The following is a 19353-nucleotide window of genomic DNA, read 5'->3' as shown; positions in this document are numbered from 1 at the left end:
ACTGACCTTTGGTCGGTTTTCTTCACAGAAATGTAGCGTAGCGTTGACCTTAGAAAGTATTTGGATTACTGTAAACAAATAAAAAAAGTTGAAATTGATGCAACATATTTATCTCAGTAGCTTAGCATAGAGCTCCTTGCCATATGTTTAGAAATGGTTGTGAATATTTATAATGTCCTGCGAGACTGATGGGTGTAAATATTCTGTTGATCCAGTTTGACCCACTGTTACTGTAACCTAAACAGTTGTTGTAAAATAAATACTGTTGATTTTTGAAAATATGTACATAGTATAGATTTGTTAACTAAATAAAATTTGAAACTAAATAAAGCATTCACTGTTTGTACTTTGTACTTGAAGTTTTCCCTTCAGTTTTTTTATTTTTTTACTGGGTGGAATGTGTGCAAAGGTAATTACTTCAAGTTGTTTGGGGGCAGACAGCCGAGCACAGGACTTTCATTATGTTTACTTTGGTAACTGAACTCGGATGTTGTGGTTTGTCTGCTGTTTTTTTGTGAAACCCAGGATAACATGTCATCATGGTGGTGATGATGTTTTGGATTGTACCAAGTCATTTTTTTAAGGCATGACTCTGGTGGAGCTCTCCACTGTTAAATTGAAATGACAGATTAGTTAGTAAAAGATGATAAATGTAAGAGGATTTCTTTTAACAGTTCCTTTCTTACTGTAAAAACAAGACTCTTCAAAATAAGAGTTTCATTTAAATTACAGTTGTGTAGGGAAAAACGAATAAAAGATGGACACTTTAAGGTAATTTGTGTTAACACCAAAACCTGAGGAAATATCCACTGCAGAATTGCATAAATAAACTATTTTAAATTAAGTTCTGCAACTGAACTTATCAACTGCAATTTCAACAGTACATTTAGTAAAATCATTCATTTTGACAGCTAGAAAACCATCAATCCAGACAAATAAGACAACAAAAAAATCCGCTCGACTCTATATCTGAAGAGCTTTGGGTGTTTTTCTCATTTAGATTTTTATTTTTTTTTTATCTAGAGCATAGTCTAATGCTCAAACTGCTAATATATATACGTATATATGATTTTTGTTGACGTTTGTTATCAGACTTGGCAACATTGTCAACTTAAAAATAAAAACAGAAAGATGGAAGCTTATTTAAAAAAAAAAAAAAAACAGGATTTGGACAAGTTGTTTACCCTCCATAAAAGTCATTTCATCCCAGTGCTGTGTGTCCCTAGCCCTTAACATCATCAATGACCCCTCACACCCCCACCATGGACTGTTCTCCCTGCTGCCCTCTGGAAAGATCTCTGAAGCATCCAATGCAGGGCCAGCAGGTTCTGCAACAGCTTCTTCCCCACTGCAATCAGACTGCTGAACTGTTGAAAAAACTCTAAATCATGTCACAGACTCTGCATCACACTGATAACACTAAACCAAAACACTGCATAAGTGCACCATATACAGGTGCTGGTCATAAAATTAGAATATCATGAAAAAGTAGATTGATTTCAGTAATTCCATTTAAAAAGTGAAACTTGTATATTATATTCATACATTACATACAAACTCATATATTTCAGATGTTTATTTTGTTTAATTTTGATGATTACAAATGACAACAAATGAAAATCTCAAATTCATCATATCAGAAAATTAGAATATTGTGAAAAGGTTCAAAATTGATGGCCCCTGGTGCAACACTCTAATCAGCTAATTAACTCAAACCACCTGCAAAAGCCTTTAAATGGTCTTTCAGTCTAGTTCTATAGGCTACACAATCATGGGGAAGACTGCTGACTTGACAGTTGTCCAAAAGACGACCATCGACACCTTGCACAAGGAGGGCAAGACACAAAAGGTCATCGCTAAAGAGGCTGGCTGTTCACAGAGCTCAGTGTCCAAGCACATTAATAGAGAGGCGAAGGGAAGGAAAAGATGTGGTCGAAAAAAGTGTACAAGCAAGAGAGATAACCGCACCCTGGAGAGGATTGTGAAACAAAACCCATTCAAAAATGTGGGGGAGATTCACAAAGAGTGGACTGCAGCTGGAGTGAGTGCTTCAAGAACCACCACACACAGACGTATGAAAGACATGGGTTTCTGCTGTCGCATTCCTTGTGTCAAGCCACTCTTGAACCACAGACAGCGTCAGAAGCGTCTTGCCTGGGCTAAAGAGAAACAGGACTGGACTGCTGGTGAGTGGTCCAAAGTCATGTTCTCTGATGAAAGTAAATTTTGCATTTCCTTTGGAAATCAAGGTCCCAGAGTCTGGAGGAAAAGAAGAGAGGCACTTCATCCACGTTGCTTGAAGTCCAGTGTAAAGTTTCCACAGTCAGTGATGGTTTGGGGTGCCATGTCATCTGCTGGTGTTGGTCCATTGTGTTTTCTGAGGTCCAGGGTCAACGCAGCCACATACCAGGAAGTTTTAGAGCACTTCATGCTTCCTGCAGCTGACCAACTTTTTGGAGATGCAGATTTCATTTTCCAACAGGACTTGGCACCTGCACACAGTGCCAAAGCTACCAGTACCTGGTTGAAGGACCATGGTATCCCTGTTCTTAATTGGCCAGCAAACTCTCCTGACCTTAACCCCATAGAAAATCTATGGGGTATTGTGAAGAAGAAGATGCAATACACCAGACCCAACAATTCAGAAGAGCTAAAAGCCACTATTAGAGCAACCTGGGCTATCATAACACCTGAGCAGTGCCACAGACTGATCGACTCCATGCCACGCCGCATTGCTGCAGTAATACAGGCCAAAGGAGGCCCAACTAAATACTGAGTGCTGTACATGCTCATACTTTTCATGTTCATACTTTTCAGTTGGCCAACATTTCTATAAATCCTTTGTTTTTATTGGTCTTCAGTAATATTCTAATTTTCTGATATGATGAATTTGAGATTTTCATTTGTAATCATCAAAATTAAACAAAATAAACATCTGAAATATATGAGTTTGTATGTAATGTATGAATATAATATACAAGTTTCACTTTTTAAATGGAATTACTGAAATCAATCTACTTTTTCATGATATTCTAATTTTATGACCAGCACCTGTATATTTAATGTTCTGAACTTCCATATCAATGCGTTTTGGCACCATGTTTTTTGGTCACTGCAGCCCTTTATGAAATGAAAGCTCATTTTGCTGCTAAGCTGCCTCTCATTCACTGTCTAAAACACTCTGTATACAAAATGACAATAAAAGTTGTCTAAGTCTATAAGTTTCTTGAGGGACTTCTGGTCATTCCTTTATTATATCATCATGGGTCACATTGAGTGGATATCTGAAACAAGTGTTTCCCAGATGAACGCAATCTATGTCAAATAATCTAATAAATGTGCTGCATCATCAGTCATTAAAGTTCCTTCCTGTGGGCGTGAGCTGCAGCGCCTACACCTCAGATTAACTTTTTAGTCATCAGGTGGAAGAGAGGAGTTTTTTTCTCACTGTGGATTTGGCCCTTTGCTCGGCAGTGGGAGGGCCCACTCATGGAGCTGACCTTAAAAAAACAAACCAAGTGGGTAGAACAAGTTGAGTGAAGTTTGTGACAGTGGTTCAGACTGCTGCAGCTCGGATCGGGAAGATGGCGCGGCGCAGCGGCCGTGCCACGTCTCGGTTTATTAAACTACAGGAGATGAACCTGAGAATGATTGCAGCCTTATTCTTCTCTGTGTGTCTCGCTTTTCCTCCCGCTGCTGAAGCCGGACTGTACACAGCTTCAGACCAGATCGTGCTGCTGTCTCAGCAGAATGTGGGCTCGGTTCTGGTGAACTCCTCAGCTGCCACGGTCGTGGAGTTTTACGCGTCGTGGTGCGGCCACTGCATCTCATTCTCTCCCATTTACAAGAAGCTGGCCAGAGACATCAAAGGTTGGTACGGAAACGGTCCTTGTTTCATCTACATTTCCACAATATATCTTTATTTTTAAATGCATTGTTTCCCCGCTTGTTGGCACAAAATAAAAGCTTTAAACTTATCAAGTAATGCATAATTTCAATCATCACACATGCTTTTAGCAATAAGGAGATCACTATGAAGATCACTGTAACTCTAACTAGCAGAGAAATCTGCAGTTTAAAACTTTCCCTGTTAGGGAGGGGTGAAAATTTTGTTCAGGGCACAAGTGATATATGAGGCTATTTTGCCCTCCCACCCACCTACACTAACATAGGGCACCAAAAAACACTTGGAATGTTTAAATGTCTAATGTTTCATAAAATGGCACAAAAACCATAGAATTATATTGATTTAAGGTTAAAGACGCCAATTTTGCTCTTAACTTTTACTAAATGAGAAAGGAAGTAAAGGCACGACCTGCTTACAATCTTACCACAAAAACTCTTTTTAAAGAAATTGCAAAGTTGTAACATCCAGACCCTGTAGAACTAGATTATATAGACCTCCTCCAAGGGATTTTAGTTGGCTTTTTAATTAGCTGTGATATAAAATGATCCTTATGAACTGTCAGTTAGGGACGGCTGTAAATGTAAGGGCTTTAAAATGAAAGCAGTGGGACTTTCTTTTTGATAATCTAGGTTTTATTATAAAGTTCTATGGGAATAATGTTTTTCTTGGCACTAAACAGCAAAGTTTATATTGGAGGTCTCAAGAAGAGTGCATCATTTCTGACTGAACAACAATGTCAAGGTCTTTAAAATATTAGCTTATATAGTTTGTTTTTTTAAGTCTCACCTTTGAAATGTTGAAATTGATTTCTGCTTCAGGTTTTGTCAGAAACCCTTAGCAAAAAGTAATATACTTGAAGTAAATTCTATTAAGAATACTAAGTATAAGTTTCGAAAGTATGCCGAACAATGTACTTTTAGTGTACTTGAAGTATTACTAAAGTAATAATTCTTCAAACTAAATTGTGACATTTTAAAGTTTACTAAAGTATACTTAAAGTATACTTTAGTAAACAATAAAGTAAACAATAGTATAGTCAAGTACACTTGACTATACTATTGTTAAGTATATGAAATATAGTTTAGAATAAGTAAACTCTAAGTGCACTGCCTGATTTTAAGTATGAAATTAGTGCACTTTTAGTATACTTTAATAAACTATTTTTTGCTAAGGGAATGCATCTGACAGTTTAAACCACAATATGTCTTTTTGTTATTTTATTTTTTAAACCACTTCAGAAAGTTACTGTTAAACATCTATAATTGCAATTGCATAATTTATATTACAGTATTGCATCGGCACATTAGTTTAATTTAGTTTTTCAGCATGGAGGCTGGAGGGGCAGCAAGTTATTTTTGTCTGTTAAATAGAGCATGTGATCTAATTAAATAGTTTGTATCTAGCTCTATATTGTGACTCTTCATAACATCATGTTAAGGTTCTTTCTGAAGCTCATTTACAGAGCAGTGAGAATAAATATCAGAATATTAGTAACGCGTAAATATTGTGATAAGGACAGTAGCCATTGGCATCTAACTGCTGGCTCTGTAGGATTAAATGTAATACCTGATGACACTTTAAAGTGTAACTCACCCCAAAGTCTACTTTTGTTGCAGATAAAGAGGCTCTATGAGGTGATTTTTTTTTTTTTCACATTTACATATATTTTCTTGTTCTGCAATATTTGTCTCAAAACGTTCATAGCGCAGGCCTAAGTGGTAACACTGTGGTTATTATAGTGAATTTTCATAATAGGCCAAAGGTATGTGCTGGTACACACTCCTGTCACTAATACAGACTTTAATGATATTATCCCCACATGAGTTATAAATTCAGCTCATCAGACACATCCCTCCATGGCACGTAATTCTGTCCTCTGCCGCCTTGGCAGCACCAGCTTCAGCCATTCGAGGAGCTTAAACCAATAAGGTTCTGGTCACCTGGACTCCACAGCCTCTATCCTGGAGGGATGTGAAAAATACAGTTGGGTGCTTAGAATCAATTGGAGGGTGCTTCTAACCTTTCCATTCCAACAGCAATGTCCCAATTTTTTATTTTTGTTTCCTAATATCGCTCAGTCAGCTGACCAAAAGAAGCCATCGAATACCAACAAAGAGAATTCACAGGAGTGTGTGTATAGCCATCTGTTTGCACAGCTGCATTTAAAGTGTAGCTGAACCGTAATAAAAAGACAGTTGGCTACGTGCAACACTTGTGCTCGGATCGTTTTATGCAAAAGACGGCTCATAGGCAACATATTTAAACTTTAATGAACTCAGGAGAGTGAGGGCAGTGGTGTTGTTCTATGATTAGGAATTGTGTTCCCCTTGCCTCCTAGGCGCACTTTCCATGGGAAAAGCAAAGCCTCTTTTTTTTTTTTTTACTTCTTTCTACATTCCGTTTTAACAGACACCTGCCTCGTTTCATAGAAATTCATGATAGAGCGCATTTATCTTGACCTGCTAGATTTAGAGTTTAAATTTTAATAATTTTCTTTAAATTTGGGATCTTTTTTGTATGATGAAATCCACTGACTGAAAACAGGCTATCCAATCTCATTCCTCTTCTGTCCACTTATAAAACATCACTACTTTCATGTCCAGCTGAGTAAATTCTATGTGTAGTAAACAATGCAGGTACTTCTGTCTGCCTGCAGCAGTTCAACACCTGTTGAACTGCTTTAACCTTCAGCTCCACCACACAGCCTATTGTCATAAAATGTTTCTAAAATACTGGTTTTATTTCAGTATAAGTACCTGCAGCATCAGACTTTGGGTATATATATATATATAAATATATTTTAATCAGGTTTTCAGGGATAAAGCTTCATGTGATAGTGTAACCCTGAGAAAAGAACACCCAAAAGATTTGTATTAGACTTGTTAGGTTTGATATTTATGAGCTGGTTGAAAATTACCATGTAATAATTTTTCAATCTTTTTAAAGCATTTACTGTAAGTGTTTATGACCCTTCCCCTTAAAAAGCAGGAAGCAGAATTGTTCAAATAAAAAAATAAAAAATCCAACCCTGTTGAAAAATCCTCCATGTCATCTATCCAGGGCATAGCTGCCAACATCCCTCCTCTTACTCCATGCTTCAGTAACGCTAGGCTAGTCACCACTCTTTCTTTCTTCTTGACAACGCCCCCATTTAACCCCCCTTATAATTTTTCTGTTGCCTTGGTAATGTTTTTCCATGGGATGGGTTAAACTGAAATGAAGTGCAAATATAAGGTATATATCGTTTGTTTCTATCTGATACATTAAGTAGAAAAAACATTGCAGAAGAAAGAAAACACAAAACAGCCAGAAACTCAGACAGAAGAGTAATGACATTATGTATGGATCATGGAGCTCTGGAATGAATGCCTTCTGCTATTAACACAGACTGATAAGGTATTGAATCGAAATACTCTAAGTTCTATTGTCAGTTCATATTATGATGGGGAATTTAGGAAAACTTGTTTCAGAGCAGTAGTTTTGGATACCAAACAGATAGGCACCTATAAGGCTTTTAAAGTGCTCGATTAAATTCAGCCTTTCTCTAATGCGACCGCAGACAAAACAATAATAACTGTTCAACAAACTAAATAAAAAAAATATCTACAGGTACATTCTGCTCCTACGTTAACCAGTATTTTGGTTCTAATAATAACTGTTCACCACATTTCCATTTTGTCCAACAGTTTATCCATGGTACTTTTGTAAAATAAAGCATCCATGAATAGAAGTAATTCAAACTTCACGTTTCAGTCAGGGACGTGGCTAGACCTATTTTAGGGTGGCTGAAGTCATCCCTTCGTTGGTATTAGCCACCCCATAATTATTTTGCGATTTTTATTGTTATTTTTTTATTTATTGATTTTTTTTCCATATAACCCCAAACAATTGCAGTAAAGCACTGAAAACGAGCCACCAAGAAGGCAAGTTAATCTGAAGATAAGTTCCTGTTAGTTTATTTACAAACACAATTATTTATACAATTATTAATATCGTTAGGATATTCATTTCCTTCATTGGCTCCGCGTCCAGCGTCACGTCACGTGGTACACGGCCATCAACTGGACCATAGCAGCTGTGCAGTGCAGCAACAGCGCGCCCTTTGAATCTCCACACAGTCATCGAGCTTGATTAGGAAAGTTATGGTTGCGTGCAGATACATACGGTGAGTTTGCCATTTGATGTCAGCGGTTTACATTTTCTTCACTTTACCTGGAGTGAGGAAAGAGACAATATAGGCCTAATAGCTTGTCTGATTCAGTAGGAATTACGTTACCATGGTGAACAAAGTCAGTGGTGTGGGAAAACACGATGTTGTTGTAGCCTACTAGCATAATTATAATAGTTTTGTCACAGGAGCAGTGATGGGCAGTAGCGCCGCTACATGTAGCGAAGCTATTAGTTTATGTTGTAATGTGTATTCTAATGAGTGCTCTTCAATGACGTCATTAATGGGTGTGACTATAAATTGTGGAGCATGTGCAATGTTGGTGAATGAAGGAAAAATAAAGTGGTGGCGTGTGACGTGTCGCCCCAGGAAACAACTTGGTGTAGTCGTGTGCTGTTATTCTCCGACTGTTCCCTGCCCTTATGATGACAGCGCCAACAGGTTATAGGCCCAGGAGGGAGATGGGAAGTCGATGGCAAAGATTGTGCTTTGATGGAGATGAAAGAAATTATGAGCTGTGGGAGGCAAAGTTTCTGGGACATCTCCGGCTGCACGGCTTGAAAGAAACAATACTGCGTAAGGTGGAGCCGAATGCAGATGAAGATGAAGATGACGACTCTGATAAAAACGAGGAAGCCTACGCCGAGCTGATCCAGTGTCTAGATGACAAGAGCTTGTCTCTAGTTATGAGAGAGGCGGCAGATGACGGCAGGAGGGCGTTGCAGATCCTGCGAGATCATTATGCGGGCAAAGGAAAGCCGCGGGTAATTAGCCTCTACACAGAACTGACATCCCTCCAGAAAGCTGCCAGCGAGACTGTCACAGACTATATTATTCGGGCTGAAACTGCCATTACAGCGCTAAGAAATGCTGGAGAGACGCTGAGTGATGGACTGTTGATAGCCATGACTTTGAAAGGTTTGCCTGAACCATTTAAGCCATTTGTTGTTCACATAACTCAAACTGATGATGACAAATTAACCTTTGGTGACTTCAAAGTTAAGTTGAGAAATTATGAAAGCACCGAAAAGTTAAAAGTTAACATGGATGAAGATAATGTGATGACAGCCAGTGGATTCTCAAGCAAAGTGATGCAGAGACAAAAAACAAACCCAGAGTTTACGTGTTACAGCTGTGGCCAGAAGGGACACAAAGTGCGACAATGTCCGACGAACTTTAAAGCACAGAGACAATGGTGCAGTTTCTGTAAAAACTCCAGTCATAAAGAGAGCAACTGTCGAAGAAAGAAGAAAGAAAGTGTGAAACGGGCCATCGAAGGGGATGATCACTCGTTTGTTTTCAAGATGAGCGACAGCCAGATGAGCGGCTTGAAACAAAGAGGACTGATGGTAGACACCGGTGCAACGTCTCACATAATTAATGATCTAAGCAAGTTTAAAAAGTTTGATGATGCCTTCCGACCGGAGGAACACTTCGTGGAGCTTGCTGATGGGACGAGGACAACTGGCGTGGCACAGAAGAGAGGCGATGCAGAGGTGTGGCTGCGAGACACCGAGGGACGGAACGTGAAGGTGGCGATAACGAGGGCGCTGTACATCCCCACCTACCCCCAGAGCATCTTCTCTGTTAAAGCAGCGACGGCAAAGGGAGCCTCAGTCAACTTTCAACAAGGACATGATCAACTCATCTGCAAGGATGGAACCAGGTTTGACATTAACGTGTACAATAGACTTTATTTCCTTGATGTTCTCGATGAAAATGACTTTGCTGACAAAGAGGACGATAAAGTTTTGGGTTGCTATGACATTCAAGAGTGGCACAGGATTTTAGGTCACTGTAATTTTCAAGATGTATTAAAACTAGAAAATGTTGTGAAAGGTATGAAAATCAAAGGGAAGGTTGATAAAACTAAACTAGACTGTGAAACGTGTATTAAAGGGAAATTTACCCAGAGTAGAAATAGACAAGCTGATGCAAAAGCTAAAACGGCCCTTGAGCTAGTGCACACGGATCTAGCTGGCCCTATTGAGCCTGCTGCAAAAGAAGGATTTAGGTATTCACTTGCATTTACGGACGATTTTTCAAGTGCAATATTTGTCTATTTTCTAAAAGCTAAAAGTGACACAGTCAGAGCTACTGAAAGGTTTATTGCAGATGTAGCCCCCTATGGAAAAGTAAAGTGCATTAGATCAGATAACGGCACTGAGTTCATGTCAAGAGATTATCAGTCTTTATTGAGTAAAAATGCTATTCGACATGAAACATCTGCGCCGTATTCTCCCCATCAAAATGGGACAGCTGAAAGAAGCTGGAGAACACTGTTTGAGATGGCCAGGTGTTTGCTGATTCAGAGTAATTTGCCTAAAGAATTATGGACTTATGCTGTGATGACTTCTGCAGTTATACGCAACAGGTGTTTTAATAATCGTCTGGGGCAAACGCCGTACTACATGTTGACAGGCAAGAAACCTGATCTTTCTAAAATGAAGGAGTTTGGAACAGTGTGCTACTCTTACAAACAAAATAAGAAAAAGTTAGACCCAAGGTGTGATGAAGGAGTTTTTGTTGGTTATGATAAAAACAGCCCATCATATTTGATTTATAATCCAGTGACAGGAAGGGTGTGTAAACACAGGTTAGTCAGATTTCTAACTAAACCTGAAAATGAATGCCAAACTCAGACTGAACCAGAGGAGTTGGAGGATGAGTATTACAGAAAAACTGTTCCTGTTAAGTCAGAGTTAAAAGTAGAACAGCAGGTGTCAGAAGGAACAAAAGAGATGCGTGCTGAACCTTCAAGTGTGGGGAACACAAATCTCAGGCAAGATGAAGAACATTGTCTACGACGCTCCAAAAGAGAGAAAAAAGTGCCTCTGTATTTAAAGGACTACGAATGTAAGGCAGAGAGTGATGATTTTGCCACGGAAAATTTTGACAGTGTTGATTATTGCTATCGTTTAGTGTGTAATACACCACAAAGTTTTAAAGAGGCCCTGACTTCACCTGAATCTGAGAAGTGGATAGAAGCTATGGAGGAAGAGGTTGAATCCTTGAAGGAAAATAACACATTTACTCTGACCACGCTGCCAGAAGGTAAAAATGCAGTGGGGGGTAGATGGGTTTATACCATCAAGGAGAATGCAGATGGAGCTGAGACTTTTAAAGCCAGATATGTGGCAAAAGGCTACAGCCAGGAAGCTGGTATAGATTATGGGGAGACATTCGCACCAACAGCTAGCATGACGTCTATACGCAGCTTGATGCAGATGGCAGCTCAGTATAATCTGAAATTACATCAGATGGATGTTAAAACAGCCTATCTACACGCTCCTATTGATTGTGAGGTGTATATAGAACAGCCTGAAGGTTTTATGGTTGACTCAGAATTTGGTGAAAAACAGTTTCTTAAACTTAACAAATCGTTGTATGGTTTAAAACAATCTGGACGCAACTGGAATAAGATGTTATCTGATTATTTGTCTGAAAACGGTTTTGTACCAAATGAAGCAGATCACTGTGTTTATACAAAACATACAGCAAATAATAGAGTGATTCTAGTCATTTGGGTTGATGATCTTATTATAGCAACAAGTGAGGATTCTCTAATGGACAGTGTTAAAGACATGCTGAAAGCAAAGTTTAAGATGAGAGATATGGGGCCGCTTAAACATTTTTTGGGCATTGATTTTACACAGACAGAGGGAGAAATAAAAGTTAGCCAGAAAAGGCACATAACTAAAATACTGGAGAAATTTGGTATGTCTGAATGTGGTACTAGATGCACTCCATGTGAACAGAAGTTAAACTTTGAAAGTGAAAGCAAACTTGTAGACCCAAGATTGTATCGTGAGCTTATAGGAAGCCTAATATATCTCATGATGTGCACAAGACCTGATATTAGTTGGGTTGTAAGTAAACTCTCACAATATTTGTCACAACCAAGGGAGTGTAACTTGGTAACAGCAAAACATGTGTTGAGATACTTAAAAGGGACAATAGACAAGAGTTTATGCTTTAAGAGGAGCGAGCAGAAACTTCAGCTCGTAGCATATAGCGATGCAGACTGGGCTACTGATCAGAGTGACAGGAGAAGCGTTACGGGTTATTGTTTTAGCCTTAATAAAAATGGACCAGTTATCTCATGGAAGTCAAAGAAACAACAAACGGTGGCTCTGTCTACATGCGAAGCAGAGTATATGGCATTGGCAGCGACAACACAGGAAAGTTTGTATCTTGTACAGTTGTTGGGTGGAATGGACAAAGACTGCATGTATATGCCAGTTACAATATTTGAGGACAATCAAGGAGCAATAGCTTTGTCAAAGAACCCAGTATTTCGTCAGAGATGTAAACATGTTGATATCAAGTATCATTTTGTCAGATCTGCATTTTATGATGGAAAAATAAACATTGTATACTGCTCAACAGCAGATATGGTTGCGGACGTTTTTACCAAACCTGCCACAAAGCCAAAACTGGGAAAATTTATGCATTATATGTTTGGAATGTAAAATAACTTGTTTTAAATGTTCAAAAAAAAAAAAAAAAAAAAAAAAAATTGGAATGACGATTGTATAGTGCAAGAGCAAGTGGGGGTGTTGTAATGTGTATTCTAATGAGTGCTCTTCAATGACGTCATTAATGGGTGTGACTATAAATTGTGGAGCATGTGCAATGTTGGTGAATGAAGGAAAAATAAAGTGGTGGCGTGTGACGTGTCGCCCAAGGAAACAACTTGGTGTAGTCGTGTGCTGTTATTCTCCGACTGTTCCCTGCCCTTATGATGACAGCGCCAACAGTTTAACTACATTTTCAAGTAGCTTGACCGTAGCGTCGCTGCTTTATTTATCAAGTAACTTTCCTGTAGCGACGTTATTGTTTTGATCAAGTAGCGACGTAGCGTCCACAAACGCTACAAAATCCAGGGCAAAACTAAGAAATGAAACCAGGTTTTCTATTTCTAAACAACAATCAGCCACAAAACTACTGTAAATAGCAGTTTCAGCTGACGCTTTATAAGTGGCGTAGTAGCACAGGCACACTCCGTAGGGTTAAACAAGCGCACCTTTTCCGAGGCTGTCGTTCTATTGGCTGGAAAGGTTGCTAGGCAACGATCCAACTGCAGTCTGAGAGAGCAAAACAAATCCGCAAGCAGAGCGTAACTGAGACCCGTGCAGAGCGGAGATGGAGGCAAGCGAGAGGAAAAAATATCTGTGATAATATAGAAAATATCTGTTTAAATCTGAGAGAAGAAACAAAGATTTTTGAGAGAAGAGAAAATATTTGAGAGAGAGCGCATGTTTTGAGTGTGAGCATTATAAGTTTTGAGTGCAAGAAGATGAAATTCTTTTCTCTAATTGAAGTTATGTGCTCTTGCATTATGGCAGGATAATTCTCCCATATCTATGTGCCACCAGTCTGATAGGGCGACACTGTGTGATATGGTAGTGCTTCCTTGGGTTGACTATAGTTCTAAGTTGTACGTTTCATATACTGTTGATTTTGTGTTTTCATTAATACATTGTACTTAAAAATACTTCCTTTATTTGCATTAAAACTTTGTCAGACTGATGTGAAAAAGTCTCAAGGATATCCTTCTTTGCAATGATGCTATTGCCTATTGCCTACTGTCCATTTATGCAACTTGTATTTTGTGGTTAAACTTTAGATTAAGCAGAAATCTATCAAAGATAATGCTGCATTTATTGTTAAGTTCCTCACATATATGTGTTTCTCTCTGTGCCAGGTGTAGAGAAAGACATGCCAAAGTCCAGGTCACACACACACACCAAGCACACACACAGAAACAGGGTTATTGCAAAGCAGACAGGGGTTCCTGACAGGTTGTGGGTGCAGGGGAGATGGGGAAAGATGAATGGCCAGGTTAAGGGTTTATGAAGATGTTGGGAGTCTGTTGGTTAGACAACTGTCTTCTGTAGAAGGTTTCCATTATGATGAGTGGCGAACCACTTGCCTTCTTCCATTTATGCAGTAATGCATGGCACCTACCATTTACTCTTTGTAATTTAGCACATTTTAACTGGTGTAGTTTAGTTGGTGAAGTAGCATTAGTGAGGGAAGTGTTTCCCAGGTATGTTGCTCTTAAAATAATGAATTTATAGACAGCGCCTTAGAAAGTGCACTGAAAAAATTTCGGCGCGCGCTGCGCGCGCGCAATATCTTACCTAGGGGCTAAGCCACCCATGTCTCTCAAACCTAGTGACGGCCCTGGTTTCAGTATTTGTTTGGCATTCAAGTGTACTGCACTAATCTAAATATTGATTCACACCTCCAACACTAGAAAGAATCTAAATCTAGATAAGTAATTTTTGCTTAAAATAAATGCATTACTTCTTGGACTGAGGAGGTAAAAGAGACATTCTGCCAATTAAACAAGACAATTTACACTTAAAATAAGAAAACACAATTGTTTTTTCTTATTTCAAGTGCATATTATGTATTTATCTTATTTTAAGAGTAAAAATAGTCATTCCATTGGCAATCTCATTTACCTACTCAAATTAAGGGTAAGTACACTTAATTGAAGAATATTTTACTTATTTCTAGATCATTTTTTGCAGTGTATACTTATTTAGCATGTCTGCTGTTTTTCTTACATCTAAATTTCACGTGGCCCTAAACTATCTTTTCCAGGGTAATTTAGACTTTATTTTCATTTTGTATACACAAAGGGCCGGATTTATCAAGATCCAATTTTGCGTGCAGTAATTTGCGCTCGCAAAGTGGAATTTTGCGCGAGGGGCTGAACCATGGTTTGCGGGTGATTTAACAAGAGCGATTGCGTAACTGGTGGCAGGTGCAAAACTGTTGGAGACGCCCTATTTAAATGATGGTTTTGCGCGTTTTGTGGTTTGCGGCAAAGTAGTTTGTAGTTTGTGCAAACTAGTGCATTAAGAAATTTTAATCTTACAGTGACACCACCCCCTCCAAAAAAAGATATATATATATATATATATATATATATATATATATATATATATATATATATATATATATATATATATAGAAAAACTTTGGCAACCTTTATTCCCTAAGGTGGTATGTGGCTGAATTTCTACTTCACCGCAGTAAGAAAAAAACAAACAAAAAAAAAACAGATGTTTTGTATCGGCCAGTGTGGATAAGATGACTGCATTGGCATGTTGCTCCACAGGCGCAGGGTGTCGGGGTTCTCCGGTAGGGCGTCAGGGCGACATGGCATTTAGAACGTCGGACAGCACTTCTGAAAAACGAGATTGGGAGATCCCAGATGCAAAAAAGTGCAATGTTGCAAGGAGTTTCGTGATATCTGGTATTGCGTGGGTCCTCCTTGTGGCTGGCTCCAAATCCATTCGGAGTTCCCCCAACAGCTCCAAAATGGCAATGCTGGATAAACGATATGTTTTGATGATCGTTTCCTCGTTCATTCCAAAAATATTCACACGAAGTGAAAAAATGCGTTCTCTGCGTCTCCTTGCTTCATTTCGATTTCTCCTTCTTGCGACAATAACCGCTGCCATGTGTGCGCAATTACGCATACAGACCATTTGCACCTTCTTTTGAAACGTGTTAAATATAGAGTCAGATACCGTTAGCAAAATTGCTTTCAGGTTTGATAAATCACTTTGCGAGTGCTAAATTAATATATTTACATGTTCTCCTCCCACAAGACGCACTTTTGCGTGTAAACGCCCTATATTGAATATTCATTGCAGAAAAAGTACTAAATGGATAAGAGACGCTATTGAGCACATTTTAAAGCCCAAATCCTTTTAGCACGCTGTAGATAGATCAGTTTGTACATTTTTTAGCGTGCGCAGTGAAATAGCTCACGTTTTTATACACGCAAACCTTTGATAAATCCGGCCCAAAGTGTATACAAAATGAAATTTGATTTATGCAGCGTTTTGACTGTGAATGAGCTGCAGCTTAGCAGTTAAATGAACATTTCCATTCATAAAGTGCAGTAGTGATCAAAATGTAAACAGTGTAGGAGAGACATGGTGCAAAAGGCACTGATATGGAAGGTTCAGAGCAGTGCAAAAATAAATCAATAGATATGGTGCAAAATGCAGTAGAAACATTGAGTTAAGTTCTATTTTGAAGAAATAAGGTTGAGGTTGAAAGCAGGTTAAAAAAATGTTTCAGTCTTTCATTCCTTTGGCTCAGATGCTGAGAAAAGAACAGGTTAAAATGCAAGCAGATGTTTTGTACTCACAGTTAACGTACAAAAACAAAATGTTATCAGTAGTGACCTCATCAGAGCCATCTGTTCAGACTTTGACTTTGAGGTTTTATGCTCTCAAAATTAGAGTTTGAGTCACACATCTTTTTGACAGTAAGAAAAACATTACAGGTTATAATTGTGCAATTCCAGATGACATTTTATCCTCTATATTAGGGCTGAAAAAATTAATTGTGATCAATTAATTTGATGAAATACTCATCAACTAATTTAGTGATTTAGTAATCGTTAACTGGAGTATAGAGACGCTAACATGTGCTGATAGAGAAACTTACCTTGAAAAGCAACTATACCAAAACTGTAAAAAAAAAAAAAAAAAAGTAAACATTTTACATTTAAGATAAATAGCTTTTTCGACTGTCAATATGCTCTATCCAGAACTCCTCAAGCGGAAAAGCTTTATTTTAACTTGTTATAATTCCACAAAAAAAGTTTTTTAAGGAACCTTCTGCTATCCAATTATTAATCGATTAATCGAAAAAAAAAGATTAATCAATTAGCAAAATAATTGTTACTTGCAGCCCAAATGTGTGTGTGTGTGTGTGTATATATATATATATATATATATATATATATATATATATATATATATATATATATATATATATATATATATTATAATGGTGTCTGTTTGGTGAGAGATGTGCGACACCTAAAGGTGCAGCCAGTCATTCGGATCATTTCTTAGCATGACTCATCAGCTCCTGTGCAAACATACAGAGTCAACACATGGTCCAGTGACATGGCTCTAAATGTTTACTGTTGCTGTCTCACCTTCTGTCTCATATATCTCTTCCTCAGAGTGGAAACCAGCAGTGAACATTGCTGCTGTAGACTGTGCTGCTGATGAAAACATACAAATTTGCATGAACTACAAAATCAGCGGATACCCCACCATAAAGGTATTTAAATGGTTAACATGCACCAATGAACTGTGCATTTTCGTAAATATGCAGTTTTGTTTGGGTTACTTAAAGACATTTATTTGTTTAAAAAAGACAAAATGTCTATTAATTTTATTTCTATTATTTCCCCTACGATCCACAAAGAACCACATGATTTACTGCATCCAAAGAAGCTGGGGGGGGATGCAAGTAGAGATGGTAGATAAAATATGATCCATAATTTGAAGCAAGACAAAGCAAAGTGTTGTGAGAGCTTTAGAAAAATAAAACTTGTAGAATAAGTTGAGTAAACAAACCAAACTACTGCTTAAGATGGAAAGCTGTGAAATGACTTAAAAACCTCAATTAATGCACCTTTAACACATAAAATAAGTTGAAACTACATTTCAATTTAGATTAAACATTTTATTTCAAATAAGAATGAATGAATCACACAAATAACTTATCCCCCTGACATGTAATGACCTGCACTTACCTGTGTTGCTGTAGAATATTTAGATGTTTTCTTTTAGTAGGAAGGCCAACTCAGCACAGTCTCTTTTTTTGTTTGTATTAACTAACTGTAAGTGCAGGAGTCTAACGGATTTGCTTTAACTTTTCACTGAGCTCCCTTTTTAATCCTCATGTCTTCAATTAGTCAGATGTCCTCAACAAAACCTGCTGTTTTTATTTAATTTTTAAATATTTTTTTAAGGTTTTCTGTGTTTTCTTTGTTTTTTTAAGGTTGTCATAACCTTTGGACAGATGGTTGGGTATATTTGCTTTGTCACTAAAGTAACGCATCACAAACTTTCTATTGATTAGTGAAGTTGATGAATGATTTATAGATCAGTGATGTTTTTAAATGATCCACAGAAACAATCCTGCTGGAAGTGTCTGCATTTGTGTAAAGTCTTTTCCCAATGAAACAAAGAGGTCCTTCTATTTGAGCTTACAGGGAAGCTTTAACATCTGCGACTCATTTCAAGCAGAAGGGATTTGGAGGTTGAGGCAGGGAGGGAGAGAAACCCCTCCTCTTTTGTAAAACTTCAGTTTTGATCTCTCATGGTCATGTGAGGGTCGACTAATCTGCTCCCACTTTTTTTTTTTTCCCCCTTTACAGTTCTTCCATGCCTACTCGACAGCTGATTCAGCAGGGGTGCCATACAGAGGTATCAATACCCACAGTGAAACAAATAATGAAGCCAGAAGTTTATGCACTTTCTTTTTATATTGAATATATATTTATCACGATACAGGACAAAATAACATATATTAAGGTAAACAGATCTGCCTTTAAATCTTTTATTTTTTATCACTTTCTCATTATATCATCCTTGCTAAATGGCAGAGTTTTTCTTCTAGGCCTACTGTGGTTGTTCGTATTTGTGTTTAGGGAGCTACTCAGTCACCACTGTGTCCCATCAGTGAATTAAATCCACCTAGAGTGCATGTAGAAAAGCATCAAAGCCTCTTGATTTCCAGGTTTTTCCCGTGATGTTCGAAATCTTCGGCAGCGGATCATAGACAGCCTGGAGTCTCATGGCGAGCCGTGGCCCCCTGCCTGCCCCCCGCTGGAGCCTACCAGGTACTAGTTGTTTTCAAAAGAGGGAAACCACATCTAATTTTCTGTAATATACAGCATTTGTTATTGATTGACTCATTTTGCAAACCACAAAAGGGACACATGATGTATTTGTTTATCTTAAAGGTATAGTGGAGGATGTTCTTTTTGCGGGTGGATCATCAAAATAAGTGGTCCTCCTAATTGTCAATCATTCTGGTGATATGTTTACGTAAGGCCGTCCTATGTGCTCGTCCCCAGTTTCACTTACTGTTGAGTAAGTGAAGATGAGTGACATAGTGGAAAAATTGCAAATCTTCTTTTAGAAGGTAAGCTTGTATGAGCGATGCAAACAGCAACTTTTAAACTCGCATACATTTAATATTTATTCCATCTCGAGAGTAGGTACAGGGTTTTGTATGTGCTTTTTTTTTAAGTGGAGAGGGTGGGTCTTTTCAAAAATTCTGGAAAATCCTCCACTATACCTTTAAATAGAAAGTGTATCATTTGAGAAATTGCTGTTAATAGGAAAAGCATAAAAGGGATAGCCAACAACTTCCTACTCAGCAGGGTTTTAATTGCTCTATTGCTACTGCAAGCCCATGCTACTCTGCTGGATGACAC

The 19353-nt window shown here is 38.1% G+C and overlaps 1 protein-coding gene across 1 annotated transcript in view; it reads left to right on the top strand.

Annotated features, from left to right (window-relative positions):
- The first annotated feature begins 3451 nt into the window (after positions 1 to 3451).
- The window catches only part of qsox1 (quiescin Q6 sulfhydryl oxidase 1), a 48279-nt gene continuing 32377 nt past the window's right edge, over positions 3452 to 19353 (top strand). Inside the window, exons 1-4 of the mRNA XM_038288617.1 lie at positions 3452 to 3870; positions 17083 to 17183; positions 18289 to 18337; positions 18651 to 18753. Coding sequence (XP_038144545.1) covers positions 3585 to 3870; positions 17083 to 17183; positions 18289 to 18337; positions 18651 to 18753 — 539 coding nt within the window. The 5' untranslated portion in view covers positions 3452 to 3584. The remainder of the gene's footprint in view (positions 3871 to 17082; positions 17184 to 18288; positions 18338 to 18650; positions 18754 to 19353) is intronic.

Source organism: Cyprinodon tularosa, unplaced genomic scaffold (assembly GCF_016077235.1).
Source record: "Cyprinodon tularosa strain WSP-4 unplaced genomic scaffold, ASM1607723v1 ctg259, whole genome shotgun sequence".
Lineage (NCBI taxonomy): Eukaryota > Metazoa > Chordata > Actinopteri > Cyprinodontiformes > Cyprinodontidae > Cyprinodon > Cyprinodon tularosa.
This window is presented reverse-complemented; position numbering and strand designations above follow the sequence as displayed.